The 25,951-nt window shown below is 40.5% G+C and overlaps 4 protein-coding genes across 8 annotated transcripts in view; 3 read left to right on the forward strand and 1 right to left on the reverse strand.

Annotated features, from left to right (window-relative positions):
- rnf11a (ring finger protein 11a) overlaps positions 1 to 3,190 on the forward strand; it is a 6,491-nt gene extending 3,301 nt beyond the window's left edge. For both annotated transcript variants that reach the window (XM_039795762.1, XM_039795754.1), the window contains exons 2-3: positions 44 to 216; positions 1,323 to 3,190. In XM_039795762.1, coding sequence (XP_039651696.1) covers positions 44 to 216; positions 1,323 to 1,494 — 345 coding nt within the window. In that variant the 3' untranslated portion in view covers positions 1,495 to 3,190. The remainder of the gene's footprint in view (positions 1 to 43; positions 217 to 1,322) is intronic.
- A 460-nt stretch (positions 3,191 to 3,650) lies between these two features.
- LOC120556266 (heme oxygenase-like) lies at positions 3,651 to 5,551 on the reverse strand. The gene is made up of 6 exons (XM_039795744.1): positions 5,399 to 5,551; positions 5,213 to 5,269; positions 4,727 to 4,838; positions 4,377 to 4,592; positions 3,999 to 4,271; positions 3,651 to 3,861 (listed from the first exon to the last, which is right to left on the reverse strand). The coding sequence occupies exons 2-6, from the start codon at positions 5,260 to 5,262 to the stop codon at positions 3,673 to 3,675; spliced, it is 840 nt and encodes a 279-aa protein (XP_039651678.1). The 5' UTR covers positions 5,263 to 5,269; positions 5,399 to 5,551; the 3' UTR covers positions 3,651 to 3,672.
- A 1,187-nt stretch (positions 5,552 to 6,738) lies between these two features.
- On the forward strand, positions 6,739 to 15,415 carry LOC120556253. 3 transcript variants are annotated; one of them, XR_005638831.1, is made up of 9 exons: positions 6,739 to 7,150; positions 7,883 to 8,023; positions 9,724 to 9,763; positions 10,427 to 10,536; positions 10,677 to 10,733; positions 10,814 to 11,197; positions 12,024 to 12,146; positions 12,283 to 12,389; positions 15,299 to 15,415. XR_005638831.1 is itself a non-coding variant. In XM_039795719.1 (8 exons), the coding sequence occupies exons 2-8, from the start codon at positions 7,883 to 7,885 to the stop codon at positions 12,325 to 12,327; spliced, it is 900 nt and encodes a 299-aa protein (XP_039651653.1). In that variant the 5' UTR covers positions 6,739 to 7,150; the 3' UTR covers positions 12,328 to 12,559. The 3 variants fall into 3 exon arrangements, 2 of the variants coding, with proteins under 2 accessions (XP_039651653.1, XP_039651666.1); XM_039795719.1 differs by lacking the exon at positions 15,299 to 15,415 and having other exon boundaries at positions 12,283 to 12,559; XM_039795732.1 differs by lacking the exon at positions 15,299 to 15,415 and having other exon boundaries at positions 7,883 to 7,996; positions 12,283 to 12,559.
- LOC120556242 lies at positions 15,310 to 23,250 on the forward strand. Of its 2 annotated transcripts, XM_039795698.1 has the most exons (8): positions 15,310 to 15,444; positions 16,348 to 16,694; positions 18,788 to 18,898; positions 19,272 to 19,394; positions 19,908 to 20,280; positions 20,388 to 20,447; positions 20,578 to 20,999; positions 21,186 to 23,250. In XM_039795698.1, exons 2-8 carry the CDS (start codon positions 16,350 to 16,352, stop codon positions 22,662 to 22,664), a joined length of 2,913 nt encoding a protein of 970 aa, XP_039651632.1. In that variant the 5' UTR covers positions 15,310 to 15,444; positions 16,348 to 16,349; the 3' UTR covers positions 22,665 to 23,250. The 2 variants fall into 2 exon arrangements, with proteins under 2 accessions (XP_039651632.1, XP_039651639.1); XM_039795705.1 differs by lacking the exon at positions 20,388 to 20,447.
- The last annotated feature ends 2,701 nt before the right edge of the window (positions 23,251 to 25,951 follow it).

Below are 25,951 nucleotides of genomic sequence, written 5' to 3' on the forward strand. Positions count from 1 at the left end.
GCTTCATAAATGATGCATGTTGTCTTCTGTTCCTTCTTTCCAGGAGCGCACCCAGCCTTTGCCAGTGTACCATCCCACCCCGGGGGAGAGTCGTCTGGCTCATCAGCTGACCGAGGAGGAGCAGGTCCGCATTGCCCAGCGCATCGGTCTCATCCATCACCTGCCCAAAGGCATCTTTGACCCGGGCTCCGACCCCTCTGACAAGAAAGTTAAAGAGTGAGTCTAAAATGTGGTTAGTCTTTTGTATTATTTTTGTTGTTGTTATTGATGTTTTAAATACACAGAAAGGACTGGGTTAATGTTTGCACCATTTTGTAAATAAAGCTGTACTCTGAGCTTTTGGTCAGAATGGGATCCTGTCATATTGAGTGAATAAAACGCTCAAAATAATACTTTATACAACTGGACTTACAAGTGGACTTACAATGTAGATCAGAACATACACATGCACAGCCACACATCACTGTTGTGGTGATTATCAACAAATGGACCTATGGGTTTATTTCAGAGTGATATCGGGTGCCATCTTATTAGTAAATGGGCTTCCAGTGGCTACGACATGAGGCCGTCTGGAATAAAGAAACATTGTACCCCAAAATACAAATTTCTTTGTGTATTGGGATTTTTCTGACCAGAAGACAAGAGGCGGTTGATGTTCACCCGCTTCTAGGGCGCCTTTTTAGAGCTGTAACAATTCCAAATTTTGCTGTAGAATTATTTGTCACAGAAATAATTGCGATTAAAAATGTAATTGTCTCTTTCAGTCAAATTTAAAACAAATATGTATATATGTATTACTTTTTAAAACCAAATTAAAGTTTTGAATGAATTCCAGGATACATCTTCTGGTTAAATATCACTGTCATGTGACCCTGATAATTGAATAACACAAATACACAGCCTATGAATTAAGCCACGCCTCTTTATTATCATAAAACATTGTTTCTAACTGTATATCTCCCCCTCCCCCCCCCTGTCATTTGTGTTGCTATGAACGTGTATAGGGTCAAATGCCAACAACTACCAATTAAAATAATCATATAAATATACAGTCCGACCAATAATCACTTATATAATTACAAATTGGCATATCTAAACAAAATCAGCAATTACCAATCACACGTATTAAGACCTTAGCTAATGTTAGCAATTAATTGCAGTTAAACAAAGAAACCGCAATTATGTAAAGTAATTGGCAATTAGACAATTATGCAATAATTGCTACAGGCCTACTCCTTTCTCGTTCAAAAAAACTTAGAAAAAGAAAACGACAATGTGACACACTGAATTATAAATTTACTTTTAACTTCTCTCTCCACCAGGTGTGTGATTTGCATGATGGATTTTGAGTACGGCGATCCCATTCGGTTCTTGCCCTGCCTTCACATCTACCACATGGATTGTATTGACCCCTGGCTGATGCGCTCCTTCACCTGCCCCTCCTGCATGGAGCCGGTAGATGCAGCCCTGCTGTCCTCTTACGAAACCAACTGAGCAGCCCCATGATGGCTGCTCCTGCCTAAAAGTAACTGCATCTTTTTAGCCCAAACTTGTCCTAGCTGTTCAAACAGGTAGCCAAGGTGATGTGGCATTATGCAGATGTTTGAAGGTTGTTTTAGGATGCAAACAGGTGTGGAAAGCTGTGCCCTACAGGAAATTGCTTAAGTCTGATATCCTCCTATTTGAGCTTTGGAAACTCTTTGCCTTTTACAGTAGGACAATGTGCCAAATCAAGCTAGATGAAGAATAAGGAAAGCTGTACATGTAGCAAATTATATCTGCAAAGTAATTTCACTTTTGAATGACTGACAGATTTTCATGGTAATTAGATGCATGTCACCAATGTAATTTACTTCCCCTTTTTAGACGTAATGTGCAATAAGTAATATCAATGGAGAAAAATGCAGAAAATCTGTCTCGGTCGAGTGAAGTTACCATGTTTCTCAAATGAACAAAAACAAAGGCCTCTCTACTGATATGCAATCACAAAACAGAAAAATCAGTTTTTCTAAACAAAGTTCGATACCAGTGTGCAATACCAGTCACCCTCATGGGAATACTGGTATAGTCTGTTCTTTTGTATCTGTCTTTTTGTGTTGTATTTTTCTTTTTCTTTTTTGTTTTTTTCCCCTAAATGGACCTAATAATAAAAGCTATCTATCTAAAGTTGTGCTATGAGGCCGTGAGATATAATGCTGTCATTTTAGATAGAAGGTATTTGAAGATTTAATCTATTTTATTTGACTAGGGTCTTGTCGGTACTGTAGTTTTTTACTTTAAAGCTGCTTTTATAAATGTGGATCTATTTTTTGCCTTTCCACAATATGGATCCTCTCCTTTGCTTTGCCTTGAGTTTGTGCTCTCTTTTTTGTTTTAACAATCAGTCCTCAGTGTCTTCTTTTCATTGTTTTCCGTCAGTGACATTTACAAAGACAAGATATGCTGTGCAATCCCCCTTTAAGCACCTTGGGGTACCATTTGGCACTCTGTAGCTTGCATATTTTGTTTTGTGTGTGTGTGTGTTTGTTTGTTTGTTTGTTTGTTTGAGCAGATGGTGGGTAGAGATTGGCATGTTAAGGTAGCATTGTACATTAAACCTGTCAGATGTAAACGTTGTAGTTCCCCCTCTTTTTCTAATTTTAGGCTTGGGTGGTGTTGATGGCTGTCTTACAACTAGTAATGCATTTCCAGTGCCCCAGGGTCTGGTCAAACAAACATGCTTTTATCTTTTGGTATTAGGTGTGTACTTTCTGATGCTGGCTGCATAATGTATAGCACAAACAAGTATAATGCTGAAAGAGAAGCTACAGCAGTAGAAAGGAATGTATCCTGAATGTAAAGCATTATTTTAGCTTGTTAAGACTTTTGGCAGTATATGTGACAATAAGAGGACATTTCTGATTTACTCAGGCTGCTGTGCCTTTTAAGGTTGAGGTGAAGCCAATTCCTGTGAAGTACAATCATTTCTGACATGACTTGTTTTTCTTTTAGTTGTCCTCAAGGGGGAAAACTGATACCAGCACTGTACTAATTTGTGTCATGATGAATGAGGCCAGAAACCAGAAAAAAAAAGAAATTTGCTCTGGTTGCTGTTAACAGTTTGTTTTAATTTATGTGTGCCACCGGTGTGAACATTTTAGGAAAAATCATGAAACCACAATTAAAGTGGATACCAAATTTACCAAAAAAATGATGTGTTGTCTCTTTGTGTGAAAGCCATGAGGTGTAGTAGATTGCCTACCAGCAGTTATGTTCATTAATTGTACAATCATATGGAGAGGGAATTTTTACCAGGAACTGTTAAGAGGGCCAAGGGCCAAATAAATAGCTGGATCCTGGTCGGGTGCCAACACATTTGTGCAAATGTCAACCAGCTGGACCCAGAACATCAGCCGTGTCATTCCCATTACAAGAAAATAGCATACTAAGAAAGGAGAGGTACTTTCTTTCAACAAGATTTTATTACAAAAATAACATATTTACAGGATTAAAAGCACATGTATTGCACATTTTAATGCACACTGGATAACAGTGTTAGACATAGAATTAAAAAATCATTACACTCAACTTTCATAAAAATATACAGTATTTTGTCATTTAAAATCTTACAAGTTTGTAATGGTCTTACAGAAACAGACCAACACATGGTATTTTTTTTTTCGTATATCTTTTCTAAAAAGCATAGATTCCCACACTGACTGTGACCAGAGCCACAAAAAGTCCGAGCACCATCCTGAGCAGTGGGGTAGTTTTGATGATGGCTCTGGGGATCTGGAGTGTATTTACTGGTGTGGAGTGTGTTGAACATGTCTTTAGCTCGTTTTCAGTGACACTCGCCAACATCTGCAAACCCTCAAAGACCTGTAAAACAAAAGGCAAGAACGCTCATCAGCTTCTTCTGGCTTATTAAACAACTGCAAGATCAAAAGGTACATCTTGTAAATTCTCAATGACATTTCTTGGTTTAAGGTTACTAGCTCTGCGTCTTCGCTCTGTACCTGAATGTTTAACTCAAACGCTCTGACAGCCTCCTCCAGCACGCCGTTCCTCTCCTCCTCCGTCAGCTCCACGCTGTTCATCCGGCTGCGATACAGCTGTTTGAACAGGTTGGGGCTGGACACACCGGGGAAGGCGAAGAATGACAGACCTTCGCTGCCCTTTAGCCCCATGGACTTCTGGGCGATTCGACCCAGGACCTGCCCTCCAGACAGGTCACCTAGGTACCTAGTGTAAGCATGGGCAACCAAAAATTCTGGGTTTTCTTTACCAATCTAAAAAAGAACAGGGATAAAGAGTGTTATTTCAGTATGTAAAGGTATTTATATATGTATATATATATATATATATAAAAAAAAAAAAGGTACAATGACACATACTTGTCTGAGTCTGTGGCAGTATCTTTTAGTAGCTGCAGGGACAACAATCTTCTCTCTCCAGTCCTGGCCATAGAAGTATTCCAGGTCTTTCTCGATGGCCTCCAGTCTGGCTAGTTCGGCTGGGAAGTAAATGGGTGCAACACTGGGGTGGTTAGAGTTCCTGTCCATCTCTTCCTCCAAGGCCTGGTAGACCTCATACAGCGAGCACAGAAGGAGCTGAAGAAAAAAGAGGAGGAGGAGAGGTGGTGTCAGACAAGAAGATCACAGTAGCTAATAGCCTGCCATAGAAAAAGGTATGAACAAATGTAAGATCATGCAATTACAAAAAAGAGATTTAAAATATATTTTACCTTGTACTGTGGCAGAGTGACTTTTCCCTTCTGGAAGCTCAGCATCAGTTCGGTGTTTTCTGCCCTGACGTGACTATCCTTTGTCACCTTTTTTATTTGTTCTGACAGATCCCTGCAAAAAAAAAAAAAAATGAGTAAGGAGGTCAAAGAGGGAGGCATGAAATAAGTGTAAAGAACAAATATGGGAGTACAGAAGATAGACATTGTGTGAATACACTGTGAATTACTGAACCTATAAATGTTTATCTAATGTAGGAAACGTGCAGCAGCTGATAAAAACAGAAAGTCAGCACATACTGCACTAGAAACCTACTTTCGGATGCTGCTCACCAATGCAGATAAGATCATCCAAACTTGGTGTAAGTTTAAAGAAATGTACAGTTTGAGCATAATAGGAGCATTTCAAGGATGAATTTCGCAATGCCCGGTGGTGAAATGTGAATGCAAGGATTTAGAATACAATAAATCAAGGCAGCTCATTCTTACCTGTCAGTCATCTGCTCTGATGTTGTCTGAGTCTTCTTCTCTGGCTCCATTGCAGCCCTGTAAAAAAAATCAAGGTGTCAGAAAAGTGCTTTTGCAGGCCATCTTCCAACATAATGAAGTAAAACGTCAGCAAGAGGTTATGAAATTCAAAGTATGACAAAAACAGCAATGTAGATATTTACTCACCAGTTAGGATAAAGTTCTGAAGGTTTGGTAGTTAGGTAGCTTGATCTATGTTCACAGTGATTCACTGTTTTCTCGCTGGATGTGCAGTACGGTTTGTGCTCTGTGTGCCTACAGTCTTCTCCCCGCTTTTATATGTTCCTACTCTGTCTCCTCCCTCTAGCAGCTGAATGAAAACAGGAACTCAGCCTCACAAAACCTCTAAACGTGATATGGCAACTTCAGCAAAAACAGTAGGAGGGGCTGAGAGTTAACATGATGCAGCAACTTTGAGAACAACTTGGAAAAGTTTTGAGGGAGGGACTACGGGCTTAGCATGAGTATGGAAGTTTCAGTAATGCCCTGGAAAACCAGAGGGAGGGAGGGCTGAGTGCTATACATGACACGGCAGCTTTGGAGTTCTAAAGTTGGATCAGACAAGAGGTGGAGCCGACTTAACATGACTGTATACATTTCTGAAGCGAGAGAGAGGAAGTGTTGAAACAGTGACTCATGTTTAGAGAGGAATAATACACCAACAGTTTTCAGTTAATCAGAAACATTAACAAGTTTAACCACGTTTCTAGACCACTGTTAACTCTGTCAACGTTCACATGAAAAGAATAATATGTCAGCAGAACAAGAGGCAATCCTGAGAAAGTAGAGCAGATATGAGCAGTGTTGAGTCAGGCAGCAGAAGTTGCTGCTATGAATTTCTCCATAAAACAACTTGGAATTAAAGTTACACTGATTGATGAAAACCACTTGGATTCATATTCTTTTTGTAAATAATGTTACTACCATAACAACTAATCAAGCCAACAGTTCTGCTTTTTAAATAGCCTACAACAATCAGTGCAGTATGCATCATTAAGATCATTAAGACAGATTATAGTTTACACAAGCATATCTACATACTTTTGGTCAGAAAGTATAATAAGCCTAGGGCTAGGCTCACATGAAATCATTTTATTTTTAAATAATTTATATGTATAAATGAGTTATGTCTACTGAAGCCTTACTGTAAAATAGTGTAGGAAACATAATCGTATTCTTGAGCACAACCAATGACTGAGCCCAACCTACAAATATCAAAAACATTTCGAGAAGATAATTTTATGTAAAAACTAAAAATGTGTCTCCGAACTGCATGCGCACGTGCTTCTGCTCAGCCAGCTGCAGGTCATCTGATAAATCAGTTCATTCACTCCAGTCTTAACATGAATCAGCAGAGACAGAGAGAGAGAGAGAGAGAGAGAGAGAGAGAGAGAGAGAGAGAGAGAGAGAGAGAGAGAGAGAGAGAGAGAGAGAGAGAAGAGAGAGAGAGAGAGAGAGAGAGAGAGAGAGAGAGAGCTAAACGTGATTCAGCAACTTTTCCTGTTTACCTAAGGCGAAAAAGGTGACCCGAATCCAAGATTTTTTACTTAAGGTTGTTAGCTACATGTTAGCTCGCTGTTCAGTCGACAAAACTGGATGTATCATACAGAAATGTGTCCCTGAATTAGCTAACGTTCGCGTTAACTGTCGCTGTAACCGTCGACGACAGACTTTGAACACGGCGAGACGTGACGTTACTAATTAAGTTAATTGTTAACTCACAGCCTTATCCGTTTGTTTTGATTGTAACCTAGATTAAAACGGACTCTGTCTGCTGAGCAGACAGTCCCAAGTGTACTCTGTATTATTAGCCTACGCCATAACAATAAAGCCCCACGAACCGCCATTGTTGCTATAGGGTTCTACATTAGCAACACCTCCGCGGTACCAAACCAACAGGTAGGTCTACTGTCTACTAGTAGGCTAAGTTGCTCACTATTTGCCTAGCTGCTATTTCTTTTATTTATTTTTATTGACAACATGCAATATACAAGTAGCCTAAACAACATTAGCACACAGATCAAACCTAATTCATACAGAAAAATATGTGATGAACATAAAGTGAGGATATTAAGGAAATATTACATAAAATGAATAAAACAACATGTAGCCTATACACCACAGGAACATCATATTCAGTCAGAGGATTTGGAGGGGGATAAGCTCTCTAAGCAAAAAGCTTAATACTTTTTTGTTTAACAAACTGAGTGACATGAGTTTAGAATTCAGTTCTATGAGAAAACATTTGGCATATGGAATAATGGAATTAATCAGATAAGAGCGCCATCATCTGGATTATTATAGAAACAGATGATATTTCTAAGGTCAAAAGAGTAGACCATACATCTTTCCAAATTCTTTTGGATATTTCACAATCAAATATAGTTTACAAAATGTACAGGAAGTGTCAATGTGTGTAAATTTAGCAATAAGATATCAGGGTATCATTTTGCTTACTATGGCATTACCATAATCCTTGGTCTGACCTAAATCTTAAATAAAATAGGGCCATCACAGCTTTAAAATAAAGCACATTTCATAATGAAATGGTCTCATACTCTAGCTGAATTATTTCTTAGGAGCTCATACTTTACATGAACATTTCTGCTCCCTCATCCCTGACTGGTGCAGATGGATGGTGAAGCAGGCCCAGTGTGTGGAGGCAGCCAGAGAGAGAAGAAAAGGTCATGCAAAGACTTAATGATGGATGTGGAGGAGCTGGAGGAAGCAGATTTGGATTTTGAGGAATGTAGCACCAATAAACTTTACAAGGTGGACTCTGGGTCTGTACTGGTGGTTAGTGGTAGTTAGAGAAATTAGGTTTTCAAAGTATCTTTCATCTGCAGCAGTTGTAATTATGGATGTGACAAATAATACATTTAATATTATTCTGATATACATGTAGTCTCTTGGCATATGCTATTGATTGGCATCAATACGTTCTGTTGCAATGTCAGAGGTGTATCCTTAACTGCAGATATTTGAACTCTGGACTGTTCTGCTTTGTGGCAGCATTTTAACAGTGTATGGCTGTGTTACATACCCTTGTGTTGTCTCGGATAATTTTGACCCCAAAGGAAATCGTTTGCCGTCAAAATATGGTTTTTTTTATTCATCAAATGGTCTGAAAATAATGGTAGTTGTTTAATACTATGCTCTTAATGATCAAACTAAATTTGAAGTAATTTGATTGAATTATGGGTGTTTTACTGAATTTAATAACTTCTGTTGTCCTCTGGCGTCAAAAAAGTGGTGCAATGGAGCAAATTGTCAAAACATACTCGCTTGCCAAAACATCTTTGATCATGGATGTTTGATGTGTGGTGTCAAGCAATGGTTAGGACAACAACAAAAACAACAAAACAGGCCTTTTCTCACAGGTGTTGGGGCATACCTCTATACTGCACAGGAGGCTTGCCAGATATTTTTTAATATAAAATCTGAGATGGAAGAATATTTCCAGTAAAAGGATGAAACATTAGTGCCGGGATAGCTCAGTTGGTAGAGCGGGTGGCCATATATAGAGGTTTACTCCTCGACGCAGCGGGCCCAGGTTTGACTCCGACCCTCTGCTGCATGTCATTCCCCCTCTCTCTCCACTTTCATTTCTTCACCTGTCCTGTCAATAAAGGCCTAAAAATGCTCAAAAAAGTATCTTAAAAAACAAGAAAAAAGGATGAAACATTGATCTGGTCTACCATCCCTCCCACTGACGGACGACGCATGTTGACAGCAGAGAGAGAGACAAGCCACCATGGTCCTGCATACGCAAGGTCTCGAATTCATGACATAAAGTCCACTTTTGACCTGTCTTATTGGCCTTAAATTTCAAATGGAATAAAAAAAAAATGGTATCAATGTGTTTGAATTAAGTTGTTATTAAATGTGTAATACAGAATTAGTTGAATTATCCACTAAATATTATTTAAATAACTGTAAAACCAGATGGGGTCAGTTTTGACCCCAGAGGACAACAGGTGTGATTATGCACTGCCATTAAAAAAAATTCATATGATTTAAAAACTGCATCCATTAATTTAAAAATAATTCATACTTTCATTTTATTTTTACTCAAAAACAGGGTATATTTTTTATTTTTCTATTGGCTCTTAATTCCAAAACGAAGGGAACAATTTGTAGTAATGGGTTGAACTGAAGTAAGACTAAAGGTGTAACACAGAATTGATTGACAATTTATACTGTATGCTTTAAATAACAATCAAACCAGGTGGAGTCATTTTTGAACCCAGAGGGCAAAAGGTGTAAGGCATTCGGGAGGACATTACGAGGGTTAAGCTCTCTATTTAACTCTGTGAAACAGACTGCTAATAAATACAGTATAGTTTCTAGGTAGGTACTTTTTACATATTATAAAAAACTGATTGCAGATTGCAAAACTGTTATTTTTGGATGTTCATTGGAGATTCATTTTATTTTCCCATGTGTGATAGTTTATTATTCACACTTTTCAGGAACCAGAAGGTTTACTCATCAAGAAAAGGAAACACTCTGGTAAGGTGCTTTTAAGGTAACCGTGTGCTTTTATCATGCCTCAGCTGTGTAGATTGTGTCAGAGAAATTCTTCTAGTTCTCCTAAAAACTAAAGAGTCAATGATGGTATGATGAATCAGGTTTCTTTACTCATGCAGCATGGAGAGAAGATCTGGAATGATCTCTGAAGTTGTTTCAGCGTAGCTTGCCTTATGTACAGTATCATCAAGTAAAAAAAAAAAAAGGACAACCTCACCTCACCTGACCTCATGACAAAGGTTGATTCAGTCAGGCATTTATGACATTCAGTCTGAGGCCTTCCTGAGAACCAAGGTCATGTTAATGTACCTAGACAATTTGCTGTTAAAAGCCTTAGCCATCCCACAGCACAAAAACTCTTATCCTTCCCTCAGGACAATGACCCTTTGATTCTTGGTCTTTCAGTTGATTGTCAGCACACTTCACCAAAATCAATTCATTGAGTACTAAAATCTAAAAATGTTCATTTCCCACAATAGCTAAAGAGGTTTATATATTTTAACTCCCACAAATCCATCATGGCTGGATTACAGTAAATCTCAGTGGTAAATGGTGAGCAAATTGTAACTAAAACGCCATAGCTGTTCATATGATGACCATAGTACAGTCCTAATACATATTAATACTAAATACATCACATTGTAGGTAATAGTGAAGCTGAGCCTGAACTTTATGGAGCAGAGTCCTCCGGCTTCCTCCCTGCTTATCCAGTCTGTGTGTCACGAGACAGATGGGAAGAAAGAGAAGAAGAAGAGGTGAGAGAATAGATGAGATTAAATAAATTTGACGCTGTCGGATTAAGTTTGTTTGTGGGTGTTAAGATTGTAAGAACTCATTTAAACTACCTGTCATTTGATCCCTTCTATACTTCATGATGTTTTAAACTCTCTTCCAGGATATCCAAGACAAGTTGTTGCATTCATGTTGCACAGTAGAGGGCAGCATTGATCAGGTAATTATCTAATAGTGTTCAGTTTACTGCTACTTTCACTTCTACTCCTCATCATTTTTCTACCTTTTTGTTTTTCCCAGGCAAGTCCAAGCTCCATGTTAGGGTACTGGGTGTATCCAGCTAACCAGCACAGTATGGCAGACTGTCCCATTACCAGGACTATCACCCCTCTGGCTACTCCAGTAACCCACAGGCCTTGTCCATTCATACCTGTTCCTAGTTCAGTGACAGACATTGCTTCTACAGTGTGCTCTGTAGTTAATCCCATGATGTCCAGCCCCATGACTGACACCTGTAGTCCCATTAGTTCTATGTGCAGTCCCACCAGTTCAGCTTGGGACACTCTCAGATCCACATCCACGAGTCCTGGCTACGCTGATCAGGATCCTGTCAGTGCTGCAGCTCATCTACACCTGTTGGGAGAATCCTTGTCCCTGATTGGACACCATCTTCAGGAGACCAATGTAAGTAGATTCAGTGTAGAAAAAAACGTTTTCATTAATTTAAGACATTATATTATGTGTAGTTAAAAATATATGGATGAAACCCAAAGGGAGCGTTGAACCTTTTTTTGTCACATTTATGCTTAAGGAGGAAAATGAGGAAATTACAGAAATAGTTTGTTTTAAATTTCAGATATTGTGTATGGTACTGAAGGAGGTAAATGTAGTCAAAGCTATTTTGTCTCACAATTTTGAAAAAGTATTTTAGGAAGAGTTGAATGAGAGATACAGTATGAGATATTGCAGTCCTAGAATTCAAGTTTTGACACAAACATGATTCTCTACTTTTTGTTACATTAAAGGTGCTGTAGGTAGGATTGTGAAGATCCAGGCTTTAGCCAAAGAATTTGAACATCGATAACTTCTCAGTCCCTCCCCCGCTTTTTGTTAAAGCCCAAAAGGTCTCCAAAGCCCCTCCCCCCACAAGGGAGCATGAATGCGTGTGCATGAGCAGTGATTGACATGCAGTTAGACACCCCCATGATTGGTGCATCTGAACAGGGAGCGGTGGATCGCACTACAGGCTGTAGGTGGTGCCAGAGGAGCCAGATTTTTTTTTTTTTTTTTTACATTACCTGCTTCAAGTAGTTCTACTCGAACATAGGGTCAGTTTCAGCAAATATGACAGAAAGTTAGTTTTATAAGTCTTACCTACTGCATCTTTAATCTGCCCAAACACTAACTGACAACAGGATCAAGAAGGACAGGTTATATTTGGCATCAAGAGAACATAAAGCCTATTCACTGCATTAAGAGATGATAATTGACTTTCTTTATCTCTCTGCAGAAAATGGTGAGTATGTCGAGTAGCTTGTCTCTGCTCTTGGACTCTCTGCTGTGTGCCCTGGCTCCTCTAATCTGCCTCACCGCACAGATACCAGAGCTGAGGAGCTGCACTCAACACACACTGGTGAGAGATGCAGCCACTTATAAGCGCATACACACCACGTACTTTACACTCTATTTATGTGTGCAAATGAGTGAAATTATTGTTCTGCCAGTTACATGTTAAGGAGGAAACCCCTATTTTTTTATTCTCTTTTAAGGCCTCCACTCTGGGAAACATTGCCTATGTGATGCCTGGGTTGTGAGTGATGATGAAGACCACACTAGCAGCACACAGCACGTTCTAATATGCTGAAAGACACTATAGGTTAGTTTACACTTGAACAATATGTCTAAAATCTATTTTGTTATAAAAGAATAATTGTTTGCACTAAAACATTTTGTTTTGTTTTATCACAAACATGCAAGTTTACTTTAATATGACAGGTTACTTTCTTGTATTGGTTGGTTAATTAAAAGATGTGTGTAAAGATTGAATTATGTAACTTCTTTTTACTGACCAGGGGTCTCATTTATAAAAGGATCCTTGCTAAAAAGTGGCCACGTTTATAAATGAGACCCCAGATACCTTCTGTCTGTGTATTTTTCTTATTCACAGTGCAGTTGATGTAACATCACATATGTTTACTACATAGTCTTTTACTTACGGAGCCCTGAGGGTGACATGGACGTTTTTTTTGGTGGGGGGTTTTGTAAGCATGTATGCTTTATAAGTCACATGCGCGCTTTATTAAAGCACACGCCCGCTTGGTTTATACTCAAATATAAAAGTTGGAGAAACTAAAAATTTAGATAAGTTAATTTTAAGGAATTTAACTGAATCTTTTGGCCCCTCTGATGATACGTATGACAGCATACAGTATACCCAGGGGACACAGAAGCTCACAGTTTATGGGCTATGTGCATCCAACCTGCAATAAGCAATTAACTCATGTCAAGCTAAATATATGCTTAGAGAGTAATTTCTATTTAAGTTTTACAAATTATTTGACCACAAGTTAGCATTTAAAGCTGTAAACTCAAAAGATTTTCATTTAAATAAATGTCTAAGTCACTATCACTGAAGGAATTAACACAATGGTGATAAAGCCTATAGCCCACTGATGATGAAGTATTGCAATAATTATATATTTGCAGTACTACAAACTGCAGTTTTTCTCCATTGTATGCATGCAAACATTTTTAACTATACACACAATTCTGAAAACTTGAAGCAAACAAGACTCCAGACCATAGAAATAAAATGGATAGAAAGGCCATTCCTATTCAAATCAACGTAGCAGAATGGTCAGAGCGGCAGCTATTTTTATGTGTACCATGGACATGGCAACAGACTAACTTTTGTATAAACCGACTAGCAGCAAATCGCGGAGGTGAGGTTTTGCAGCAACGGCCAAATGAGCAGTGGAGTAGTAACGTTAGGATGCAGAGCCAGCCAGTTAGCTAATGACTGAAATATAACAACTTAATGCTTCAATTACACAAAACACATTGCTGTCGTCAGATGAGTGACAGCTTTGTTCGTCTTGTTTTGTGACCGGTGTGACCTGGGGGCATGGTGGAGTTACCAACCTAGCTAACTAGCCAGTCGTCCGCTGGTCGGCTTGCTGGTTCCGCTGTGCTTTCATGCTGCACTGGTTAATTAGAAAATGAGGCAAACAGCCCGCTGACCCACTGCCGCTGGGTCAAAACGTCTCCCTAACTCCATCGGCCTGCTCTCCTCCCAGCAAGCTGCGACACTCTTTTTCGGCCCCACTGACGTGTGTTGTCACAGTGACAACTAACAACAATCGCCATTTTTGTGCCTTTAGTAATCAAATGACCACGGCAAACGGCTGAATGTCCTTTCTGTCCATTTTTTTCTTAAGTCTTGTTGATACATAAGCTTCAAGTTTTCAGAATTGTGTGCATAGTTCCATTTTAGTGTACAATGGGGAAAAAAAACTGTACTACAAGATTCTTTTAACCGGGAGATGAAATGCAAGACACCCAGTTTGTTATACCTCAAATATATAAATATTGCAATACTTTCATCATTGGGCCATAGGCTCAATCAACATTGTGATTCCTCCTTCTGTGACGGATATTGACTTAACAGACATTACTTAAAGAGCATTGTACTACTTTTCTGGCAGCCTGACATGATTCACTGCACAATAAACTATGTAGATCATCGGGAAACCCACTTTCTGCAGCTCCTCTGAAAGCTTGGTCCCCCAAATCATCATCATGACCATGTAGGGAAGACTGTTTCAGTGACGTAAACAAATCCAGGAAATCCAAAGACCCCACTGAGACCCAATGAGATCTGAGCGTTCAGGGCTGGGCAGCGGTAACCCAAGCTGCCTGCAGGGCTCACGTCTCATATTTTTAAGACCATTAATTGATATTTTGATGCATTTTACAATCAAAATTTTGGTTTCCCTGGTAACACCGGGAGATATTTCTAGTCCGATCAACTCATAGAACCCTTTGGCTCAGCTAAGAGTCAGAAAGCTATAGTATGCTAGCCAGATTTAAAGTCAGTAACATTAGGTACGGTTGAATCAGTAAATATATTTGTGACCTTATGTTTACCAACAAGACAAGCTAGCTATCCAGCTATGTCATTGTCCTCAAATCAATAAAGACTTTCACAAACAAATGATACTTACTGTCTGCAGCAGCCTGAGGCTCTGGCCTCGCCGTTGTCCATTAATTCCTGATTATGAACACATTGTCGGGCATTGACCCTTACGTAATCGCTGTAATAATTAAACACAGAATTTTATATAGATAATACAAAACTTACAGCCTCTATATAATTGAAGCTTGAGGATTCAAGGTTTTAATACACTATGTAGTAGGATCAAACTGCAAAGTAACGTTACTATTTTGGGAATGCCCATCCATATTACGCACAACACAAGCAGAGGGAAGTTCCTCGTTTATTTACTACCGTCGTCAACTTGTCACTTCTGTCTGTGACATGCCCTCAGCCATGACAACTACAGCCTCTCAAAAATGTATAGGCATATTTTACCAGTTATTAACCTTGACTATAAACACTGAAGGACAGCTTTTTTGACAGTCAACCTTGAGTTTTGACACTTCATGGGTGTGGTAGATAATGATTCCCCAAACCTGTCGTGCACAAAAAAAATGTGTGTTCATGTGTTCAAAATTGGGAGTGGTGAGACAAATACCTTTCTGAGACTGCGGATTTCACCTGCGTAGGCAGCTTTTCGTGAGATTGTCGACTGGCAGTCGACAATCTGAAGTTGTCTGGATGAGTGACATAATTCAGTGAACAACTACTGAACAAACGGAGCACACAGAGAAGACAATACATGAACACCGCTTAAAGGTCCTCACACGATTGAGTAAGTATGTTTGTTATTGTTTGAATTATACATCTGTTTACTAAACTAAGTACTGTACTAGTTATCTGAATATTTAAGTGGGAGTTTAACTAAAGCACCAAATTGTAGATTATACAAATGGTTGTCAGTGTTATGTGAGCTTTGAATAGACACGTAGACAAGTGTCTGTCTAGCTGTACCCTTTTAGTTTATTGCCAAGTTTGAATATCCCTTTAGTGCTAAATGTGTACAGTCTGTATTAAATACTGCACTGATGTGTGGTGTCATATGTTCAGTATTTATTTTTGTGTGCATTTGTATGAAGATATGTTTTGTGTGTTTTTTCACATCAGTCCAAAAATAAACGTCGGTAGAATGTAGTTGAACAAGACAGCAAGGTGTGGCGTATCATACACACTAAGAGAAAAGGGATGCAGTCAGAAAAGGAAGAAAAGTTTCAGTGAAATTAAATCTTCAGCTAAGAGCACAGCAATTATCAATTATCTTAGTTCTTGTTAACTCATGCAGGTGAGAGAATGGAGTGAATACGTAGGAGAGAAAAGTAATGCTCGGAAGAAAGTAAATACGAAGACGTACTTTTAACTATTGGACGCAAACAATTGGAATCATGCACGTCACAGATGAAATGCATCAAAAGTCATCCGTTTGTTTTTAGAAGTGACTCATCCTGTCCACATATCAGATGTTACAAACTCCTACCCAACCTGTCCAAGTCTGTTTTTCCAGTTTTATTTACATGTGGTTTTATCTTCTAACAGTCAAACAAATGTATGAACACGTTCTCACAACTCACTTTTGCTTTTGGTGCGTTGGTGTAGCTTCCTACCTAATAGAACCAGTACTCTTTGGTACTGAATTACATCCAGGTAGTACTTTTGAACCCTTCCTCTTCTTTCTTTCCAGCCATGAGTGAACACTTGAGAGGGAGCTACTACGGGTCCTCTCCCCCAGAGCTGAGACTTGTTCTTTTGGGAAACCTTGGATGTGGAAAGACGTCTTCAGCTGACACTATCCTGGGCCAGCTGTCCCCCATCTCTCCCAGTGCCTCCAGGAGCTGCCAGCTGCGACGGGGCATCTCTGAGGGCATCTCTGAGAGCAGGAGTGTGACTGTGGTGGAGGCGCCGAGATGGTACTGGGACGGCGTCAAGATGGAGGACAGTGTCAGGAAGGAGACTGAGAGAGCGATGATGCTGGTAGCCCCAGGCCCACATGCTATTTTGCTGCTTGTGCCTGTTAACCAATTCACAGAGGTTGGTTGCTGTCTCTCTATTTGCCTTTCTACTTGTGGTTTTTGCTTTTGCCATTATTTCTCATTGACTCATGCATTCATCAAGGACTTTTTTTGTGGTAGTTTTAAAAGTAAAAGACATGCTTTTGATTTACGTTTCTGTGTTTCCTAATATATAAAACATCCATTCATATTTGTAGTACAAGGAACAATATGTTGGTATACAATGTGCATAATTTTTAACCATGTCTTCATAAATAATAATAATAATAACTTATTTATATAGCACCTTTTCAAGAAACCCAAGGACACTTTACAGAATTACTGTGGCTAAGCCAAAGGAGGTTGTAGGCTGTGGTGAACAGGTGGTTTTTCAGGAGTTTTTTTAAGGTCCCTTGGCATGAAAATTTCACTTTGAGTTTTTTTAACATTAATATACATTCCCCCAGCCTGCCTATGGTCCCCCAGTGGCTAGAAATGGCGATAGGTGTAAACCGAGCCCTGGGTATCCTGCTCTGCCTTTGAGAAAATGAAAGCTCAGATGGGCCGATCTGGAATCTTCTCCTTATGAGGTCATAAGGAGCAAGGATACCTCCCCTTTTTCTGCTTTGCCCACCCATGAGAGAGAGGCATCATGGCTTTCAAACGAGCAAAATGGAGTTGGTCAAGGCCACACCTCCACCTTGCCCCCCCTCTCTCCTCCTCAATAGCTACAGACACAGAAATGGCACATCCTAAGGAAAGCTCATTGTGGGACTGGCTCTAGTGGCTGTAATTCTGCACCAAGGCTGAATTTCTGGAAAGCGACTTCAGCATACAAAGCATACAAAGAGCACCATGTCATGGGACCTTTAAATATGTCCGGGGATGTAGCATTTCGGATATCTGCAGGGACGGTGTTCCAGATGGATGGGGCTGCAACACTAAAGGCTCTGTCTCCAAAGGTATGGAATCTGGTGTGGGGAATGGAGAGCAGGCAAGCGTCTGAGGACGGCCGTTTTCGGGGTGGAGTGTATGGCTGGAGGAGGTCGGAGAGTTACAGTGGAGCCAGGGCATGGAGGGACTTATAGGTGAGAAGGAGGATTTGATGCAGGACTTAATTGGGAGCCAGTGAAGGTGGATGAGGGTTGGGGTGATACGCTGCCAGGTCTTGGTATGGGTGAGGACCCTGGCGGCAGAGTTTTGGACATACTGGATCCTCTCTATGGTTTTGCTGGGGATCCCAAACAGGACTCCATTGCAGTAGTCCAAACGGGAGGTTATGAAAGCATGAATGAAGGGTTCTGCCACGGAGTCAGAGAGTGATTGCCGGAGTCTGGAAGCCTGGGAAAACCCTGATGAACTTCCGGCAAATTTGAGATTTGCTCTGCAAGTCAGTCTGGCCAAGAGCCCATTCAAGCCCATTTCCAATTTTTCCAAATCGAGGCACCAATCACAACTGTTGAGGCGGGCTTTACACGATGATGATGATGATAGCGCAGCGACGGCAAGCAGCTTTTTGTTTACATTCAGTATGATGGCCACCGAAGCGCAGCAACCTGTTGATGTCGCTGCTACGTCACCCGGATCGTTGGTCTGATTGGTTGAAGGACTATCCAATTGCGCCCAGAGGCATTTGAGCGGCGTCCGTTGGTGACGCCCCTTTGGAAATGAGCTGTGAATTAACCTTGCCCAGACCCACTCTCAGTTAAAACTGAGAAGGGTCTGGTGTCAACCAGTCTAGGAGTCTGGAGATGTTTTTGAGATGAAAAAAGGCTGATTTGGTGGTGGATTTCATGGTGGAGTCCAGGATTACACCAAGGTTGCGGACATCCGAGGATGGGCAGTTGGCGCACCCATCAACATCCAGGATGAGATCTCCAACCTTCTGGAGCAGCGCCTTAGGGGCCACAACCAAGAGCTCTGTTTTATTGCTGTTCAGTTTGAGTAGGTTGGTTGACATCCAGGCTTTGATGTCATGCAGACAGTTGACCGGGGGGGGGGGGGAACTGAGTGGATGGTTTGGTGCTGATATACAGTAAAGCTGTGTATCATCAAATAACAGTTGGCAGTAAAATTCCTAATATTAGCCCTAATAATCTTTTTTTTCTCTTTTTCTTTCCCTGGTGTTACCAGATGGAGAGTCATGTGCCTGCAGAGCTGGAGGAAGCGTTTGGGGGCGAGGTGCTGGATCACACCTTGGTCCTGCTGACCTGTGGGGACTACTTGATGGGAAGAACAGTGGAGGTATTGGAGTTGTACACTAGATACAAATGTCAAGTCCTCTTAATTGTTTGTGTTTTTAAAGTCTTGTATACACGTTGGTACCCTGCAATTCAAATTTAGCTTTTGTATTTCATTTTTAACTGGGTTGGCCAGTCTTGTGACACACTGACACAGGAATTAAAGTAATCTTTCTAACTAGGTTAGGTTACGTAAACAAATTCAAACAACAATATATTATTTATTATTTATACTTTGAAAAATGGAAACTGCTGCATTCTCCTTCAGACCTCTTTGCAGTATTTCCTCACCATACATTGTGTCCAATTTGGACTAATCAGCTGCTGTTTTAGCAGGAGAGAGGCAACCCATTGCAAATGTAAATTGTTTCCCACAGGAATACCTGCAGACAGAACACCCAGGCCTGAGGCAGATAATTGAGCGCTGTCGGGGGAGGTACCATGTCTTCAATAATCGTAAGCGTCAGGACAGGGAGCAGGTCTGTGAGCTGCTGGAGAAGGTGAGACGTCGGTGTAGACAACGATTAACTGCATCAAGACTAGAGTTTGCACACACATTTTGCAGTGGTATTGTTAACAGCTTCTCTGTTTTCATACTGATTATGGTGGTTATCTCACAATTTAGTCAGTATGGGTGTATACTTACAAAACCCAAATAAAGAGGTACAGCAGATTTCCTGATTTTTGTCAAGCGCTTTTTAAGAGCTTCAGAAAGTAAAATTATGTTTTATTGCAAACTGCAAGTGGTAGAGCTCTTTGTTTTAACTGCTTTGTCTCAGAAGGTTACTGAGCATGCAAGGCCCTGTTTCACACTCCTACTATCACACCCAGTCGTAGTCGGACAGGTATTAATAATTAGGCTGATTACATTGCAACTTTGACTGACATGGGAATTGATTCAACAATGGAGATTAACTGCAGGACTTATAAAGTGTGACGCTGTAATTGTAAATGTAAGTATGGGGGAGATTTACTAAATATATTGTTTGTACATTTATTTATGTATTTAACAGGTGGACAATATGGTGAAGGAAAATGGGGAATACTATGTGAAAACAGCTCAGGAAAGAGAGCTGGAGAAGCGAGTGAAAGACAGAAAGAGAGAACTTATGGAAAGTTACAGAGCTCAAAAGGAGGAGAGAAGAGAGACTTTCGCTTCAACGCACATCCAAAGCACAGAAACACGCAGGAGTATCGATAGAGAGGAGAACAGTGCCGCCTTGGAGAGGAGGAGGAGAGAAGGGAGGGATGAGATTGAGGGAAGTGTGAGTGTGAGCCAAAGATCTAACGGGCTTCATTCAACGCCTGCACCAGAGCAACAGTCCTATTCAGAGACGCATGATGACAGGCAGTTGAACAGGACGCCCAGTTTCAGACTAAATGCAGGTAAATGTATACATTTTTGTACCCAATGTTGTTCTACATCACAATATCATGTAGAAAATGAATGTGAGCACAAAACAGGACTTATATTTACTGTTTTTCCTCTGTAGATGGAGCTATACTCTCACAAATGTCTGAGGTTAAATCAACTCCGAGAGTGGTCACTACTTGTGAGTCACAGGACCACTGTCTCGTATTATGTCACTAAAAAGTGCACTCCTATGATATAAGATGTTTGAAAATAATTGTCATTTTTAAATTTTCCATATTTAACTCCAAATTTCACCTGATTGTTTTCAGTTCATCAAAGATTGAACAGCTTTGAAGAGAGATCCCCTGAGGCGTCTCCGACCTCCTCTCCTCATTCGCCAGTCTTCCTCTCTTCCCCCTCCTCACCAACCTTCGCCTCCTCTCCCTCCTCATTTCCCTCATCCTCCACTCCCTCCTCATTCCCCACATCCTCCTCTCCCTCCTCTTTCCCCTCATCTTCCTCTCTCTCCTCATTGCCCTCCTACTCCTCTCCCTCCTCATTCCCCTCATCCTCCGTATCTTCTTCATCATCTCCGGAGCTGCGTCTGGTGCTGCTTGGGCGATCTGGAGCAGGGAAGAGTGCAGCTGGTAACATCATACTGGGGCAGGAGGAGTTTGAGTCACGCCCGGACAGCCTCACTGCGATCACTCAGGAATGTGAGAAAAAAAAAGCACTGGTTGACGGAAGACGGGTAAGTTATTAAGATGTTATTTGCTTTCATGTTTTCATTTTTCTTTCACTGATGTGCCATTGCCAACCCCCCCCCCCCCAATCTAATCTTTGACACTCTCGTCTTGTTTTCCATTATAAAACAATTAAATCATGCGGATTTCCCAACTCTTCATATTGCTGCATGTTTCTCCTTTCTCACCTGCAGGTGGCGGTGGTGGATACCCCAGACTGGTTCAGTTCAGAACAAACTCCAGATGAGGTGCGAGCTCAGATCTCCTCCTGTGTTGCTTTAACCAGTCCCGGTCCACACGCCTTCCTCCTGTGCGTCCCCTTAAACCAGCCTGCAAAGACCGAGCTGCACGCTCTCGGGGTCCTCGAGGCAGTTTTTGGTCCAGAAGCGGTCCAGAGACACACTCTGCTTCTCTTTACTTACGCAGATAAACTGAAAAAGAGCGGGAAGGCAGGAAATGACAGTGTGGAGGCATACATCGCTGGTCAGCGGGGGGATTTGGTAAAGCTTGTGGAGAAATGCGGCGACAGGTTTCATGTGATGGAGACGGAAGGAGGTGGAAGGGACAGAAGAAATGTGGCACAGCTGCTAGAGAAGGTGGAGCAGACAGTGAAGGAAAGTGGAGGACAGTGCTATTCCCATCCTGCTTTTCAGGAGGCGGAGAAACGAGTGAGGCTGAGACAGTTGGAGATAGCAAGGGAGAGAAGGGGGGGGGAACTAGAGCAAGAAAGACTGGGCGACATTAGACAGCTCAGCTCTGAAAGGCGGGTACTTTATCCCTACATGCAGCCTGTGGCTGAGGCAGAAGAGGAAGTGACAGAGGATGAGATTGAGAAAACAAGGGATGAGGCAGAGATGAGTGTAAGTACAATGAATATTGACAGCCTTCCTCCCATTACGCATTCCACCATGTCCCCTTCACTTCTCCGTTCCATTATGGAGAAAATGGAGTCAAGTGCAAAGATGTTACCTCAACTCCTGGCAGATAGCTCTGTGTGGGTCGGTGAGGGAGCAAAGAAGGTGAAAGGTAGTCCGGTGTGGGAGACAGTCGGCAGCAAGGCACAAAATGTCCAGAAGATGGTGGTTGATAGTTCTGTATGGGAGAAGGTTGGAGCTAATGTTGGACATGTGTCCAAACTAGTAGGAGATAGAGTTCCCAAGGTAATGGTGGATGGTTCTGCATGGGTGGGATCCGGAGCCAAGTCAGCAGCAGCTAGTCCTATGTGGGAAAAAGTAGGATCTGGGGCCAAAACTGGAGCTAAGCTGATGGCTGACGGCTCTGTGCAAATTGGAGCTGGAATTTTTACCGGTGCAAAGATGGTGGCGCAAAGTCCTGTGTGGGGGAAGGTTGGCTCTGGGGCCAAAGCAGGGGCCAAAATAGTGGCAGAGAGCTCGGTGTGGGAGAAAATCGGGACTACTGCTAAACAGGTGCCCATGGTAGTCATAGGGGGCGCATTGCTGGGTCTGGTGCTCGGTGTGATTTTAGGGGGTGCAATTGGTGGAGCTGTCGGGGCAGCTGCTGGATCTGCGGTAACTGAGGTGGGCAGACGGAAAATCGGCAACAAAAACACGTTAGAAAAGACAGATAAAGCTGCAAAAAATGTGGAGAGAACAGTGAACGACAGCATAGACTCTCTGGTAAAACAAGGAGAGAAAGTATTCAAAACTGAATGAAAGGCTGAATAGATCATGCATATAAAATGTATAACAAATGCAAAAACATTTAGTTGTGAATAAGAGTGTTTAATTAAACAGTGGCAAATATATATTTTAAATTTATCGCACCAGACAATCTTTTAAACACAGACACTTTTCTATTAGTCTTTCTTTGTTTGTTTCTTTATATACAAATGGACCACAAGTTAAAGGATTCATTTTAAAATACTTCTGTCACATTGTATGAAGTTTTTTTTTTAGGGTGAATATCATTCACATTAAATTATGTTTTCACAAAATATACAATTTTGACAAAAAGAACTCTGCTAAACTTGGCTAAATTGATTTTGTTAATACACATGTAAATGATTTAGGTGCTTCTCTTACTGTTTGCAAGATATGTCAAATTCTGTAAGAAAGTATAAATGCAATTATTTTGAATGATGATTTATTGTTATTTCATGTAAGTAGTAAATTCAACATTAATTTAAACTTATGTAAGTCATTTAGCAAGTTATATTCTATATACAGTATATGGGTCACTTAGCATTTTCACTGTGCTACTAGTACTACTAGTGCTTAATTAAAAACTATTATATAATGATTGGGTCTTTGTCTGTTTTGAGTGTCACAATGCAAATATGATGGAAAGTTTTATCATGAATTTTTAAAAATATATCTCACCGTTCTACACTGACTTTGTTTTTATATTTACTAAACCTCACAACTTGCTAAGCCTCTGCATTAAAAAGCTGTATGCTCATGATCAGCATGCTAAAGCTGCTTTAGGACCAAGATCCTTCTAGCATGTCCAATCCTCACATGGGACATGCATGTTCAGTCTGTATGTGACTGATGGAAAAGGGCTAATGGCATTTCTGTGTGCATGCGGGTGTACCAAGAGGGGCGGAGTCAAGGACTTTATCTCTAAGTCCCAGGCTGGCCACCATCACCCTGCTTGGCCTCCTGTATCAAAAGAAGAAGAGAAGGTAAACACCCCAGCAGTCCCAACCAATATTATAAAGTTTCTTTTTTCTGACCTATACGCCATTGCAATATTTAGACCTAAAAACCAAACACACAAGCTTGCACTTTACTCTAAAGGCTTAACAGGTAAATTCAGGCAGAAGCTGTGATTTTTCGTTGATTTCAATAAAGTTCCTAATATTTTCATGTTGAATTAATAACTTAGTAGTCTCGCATTGCCCGACCAATCTCCACAGTGCTGTGGCGTAAGGTCTGGCTACACAAAAACACGCTCTGGGTTGTTAGCATTTCTTTAAACCAAAGGGCTATTTCACAAAACCTAGATAGCTGATTAAGCTGGTATTTCCCAGTTATCCTGGCTCAATTTAGCCTAGACTCAGTTTCACAAAAGCAGAGGCACCTAAGTTACCATGGAGATTTATTCTATGCAGCTAGCCTGCTCCTGACCAGGCTAACAGCCAGGATTTATTAATCCTGGGTCCTTTTCTGTTCACTCAGTGGTTTTACCTTATTATTGTCAGCCTGCATTAAAATACAACGGGTGCATATTGCTGTTCAGTTAAGCACGTATTATTTAAAGTTGTGACCATTATTTTTTTAGAATTATTCATGTGACATTGTGTCATTGTTACTGTTATATTGCTGCATGAAAACTGCTGTTCACATATTGTAGTTTGATGAATATATTACGGCAGTTGTTGAGATAATTAGAAAACTCTAATGAAGTTGCAAATGTGTTTTAAATGAAGTCTGTTCAATACATAAAATGCTGTACATGTGTGTTTCTATAGTGGACCAATGCACCTTAAATTAGTTTAGTTGATTATTTTTTTTGTATTCTTTAATAAAGGATCATGTCTGTTCCTCTTCCATGTGCATTGTATTTGGCATTCTTAGCACACACACATTTGTGTTGTCCAGTAAACTGGGACTATATACTATAATTTCTCATTTGCAAAAACAAACAGTTGCATGCTTTGCATTAAAAGCAAGCAGTGGAAGTTAATATGACATAGGAAATTTATATTTTAGGCTATGAGAGAGGGGGAGAACCAGAGTGTGATCTACCTCGCGGTCTGTTAAGGAAAGCCGTGAACGCGCATCTATCCAAATGACTTCAGCCTGGCTCGACCTAGTCGCTCCTCCTCAGCCTGGCTTGGCCTTCGTGAAATGCACAACACAGATTAGACTAGGTCAAGCCTTGCTTTATCGGTTATCCTGGATTTATAAATTCTGCTTTGTAAAATAATAATTGTTGGCATGATTTTATAAATAATCTTTTAATGTTAAAATACATACATGTGGCACGGTGAATCTTTAGGATTTACTGTGTCTGTATATGGCTACCTTAGTGACTATATTTGCTAATAATATGTTGGTGTCATGGTTGGTGTCATTGGTAAGGCATTTCAATTTATAAAAAATAACTTTCTAAAATTAACAATAATTTTTGAGTGACTCTGAGGACCCCCTGTTGAAGATCTCTGCTTTAAACCAATCACATTGGTCTTGGGAGGCGCTAAGCTCTGGATGCAAAGACGATGAACTTTCAGAGAATTATCATCTGAATCTGCAGCTCCATTCGGCTTTACGGAGCTTTATATCAAGTTTAGCTCATTGTTTAGCTGTCCAGTCCGCAGCATCACTGTTTTGGTTCCCTCTCATCGCTCTCATATAGCCATTTTCAGCTGCAGCAGGCAGCTATTTTCAGTAAAAAGAAAAAAAAGCTTTATAAACTCACTGTACACTACCTGCTCACCACCAAACAGCAGACCGACAAAGTTAGCAACTAGCTGGTGAACATAGTGGAGCATTTAGCAGCTAAAGAGACATGTTTTTTCAGAAGTTGGTGGAGACCACAAACAGAGCTAAAAGAGAGTGAAAATTGGATTTAGATTCACCAGGTGACCAGAAATATAACCCAAAATGAATGATAATGTTGCTCTGTAACTGCTAGATGTGTAAAGCAACTGTTTGCCAAAGAGTTCCCCATAACTTAAAGGTTGATGATATGTCAGTTTTGTGTTCACAACTTGTGTCTGCCTTTACCAAGTGGCCAAAAAAGGTTTTAATGTTATTAGTAACACCTGTGCTTTTGCAACGCTGACAACTAAATGTCCACTGTGAAAGAAGGCCTATTCATATAGGCTTCGCAAAATTAGGCAAATTAAATTTTCAATTTCTTACATACAAGACAAACATCTTGACTTGGTGAAACAAATTTTGTTAACAATGGCTCAACTCCATCAAGTGTTCCAGTAAGCCATAACAGTGAGCCAGCATGCACAATACCACCAGTTGACCATGGAACTGGCTCA

The sequence above is a fragment of the Perca fluviatilis genome, chromosome 1 (genome assembly GCF_010015445.1).
Source record: "Perca fluviatilis chromosome 1, GENO_Pfluv_1.0, whole genome shotgun sequence".
Classification (NCBI taxonomy): domain Eukaryota; kingdom Metazoa; phylum Chordata; class Actinopteri; order Perciformes; family Percidae; genus Perca; species Perca fluviatilis.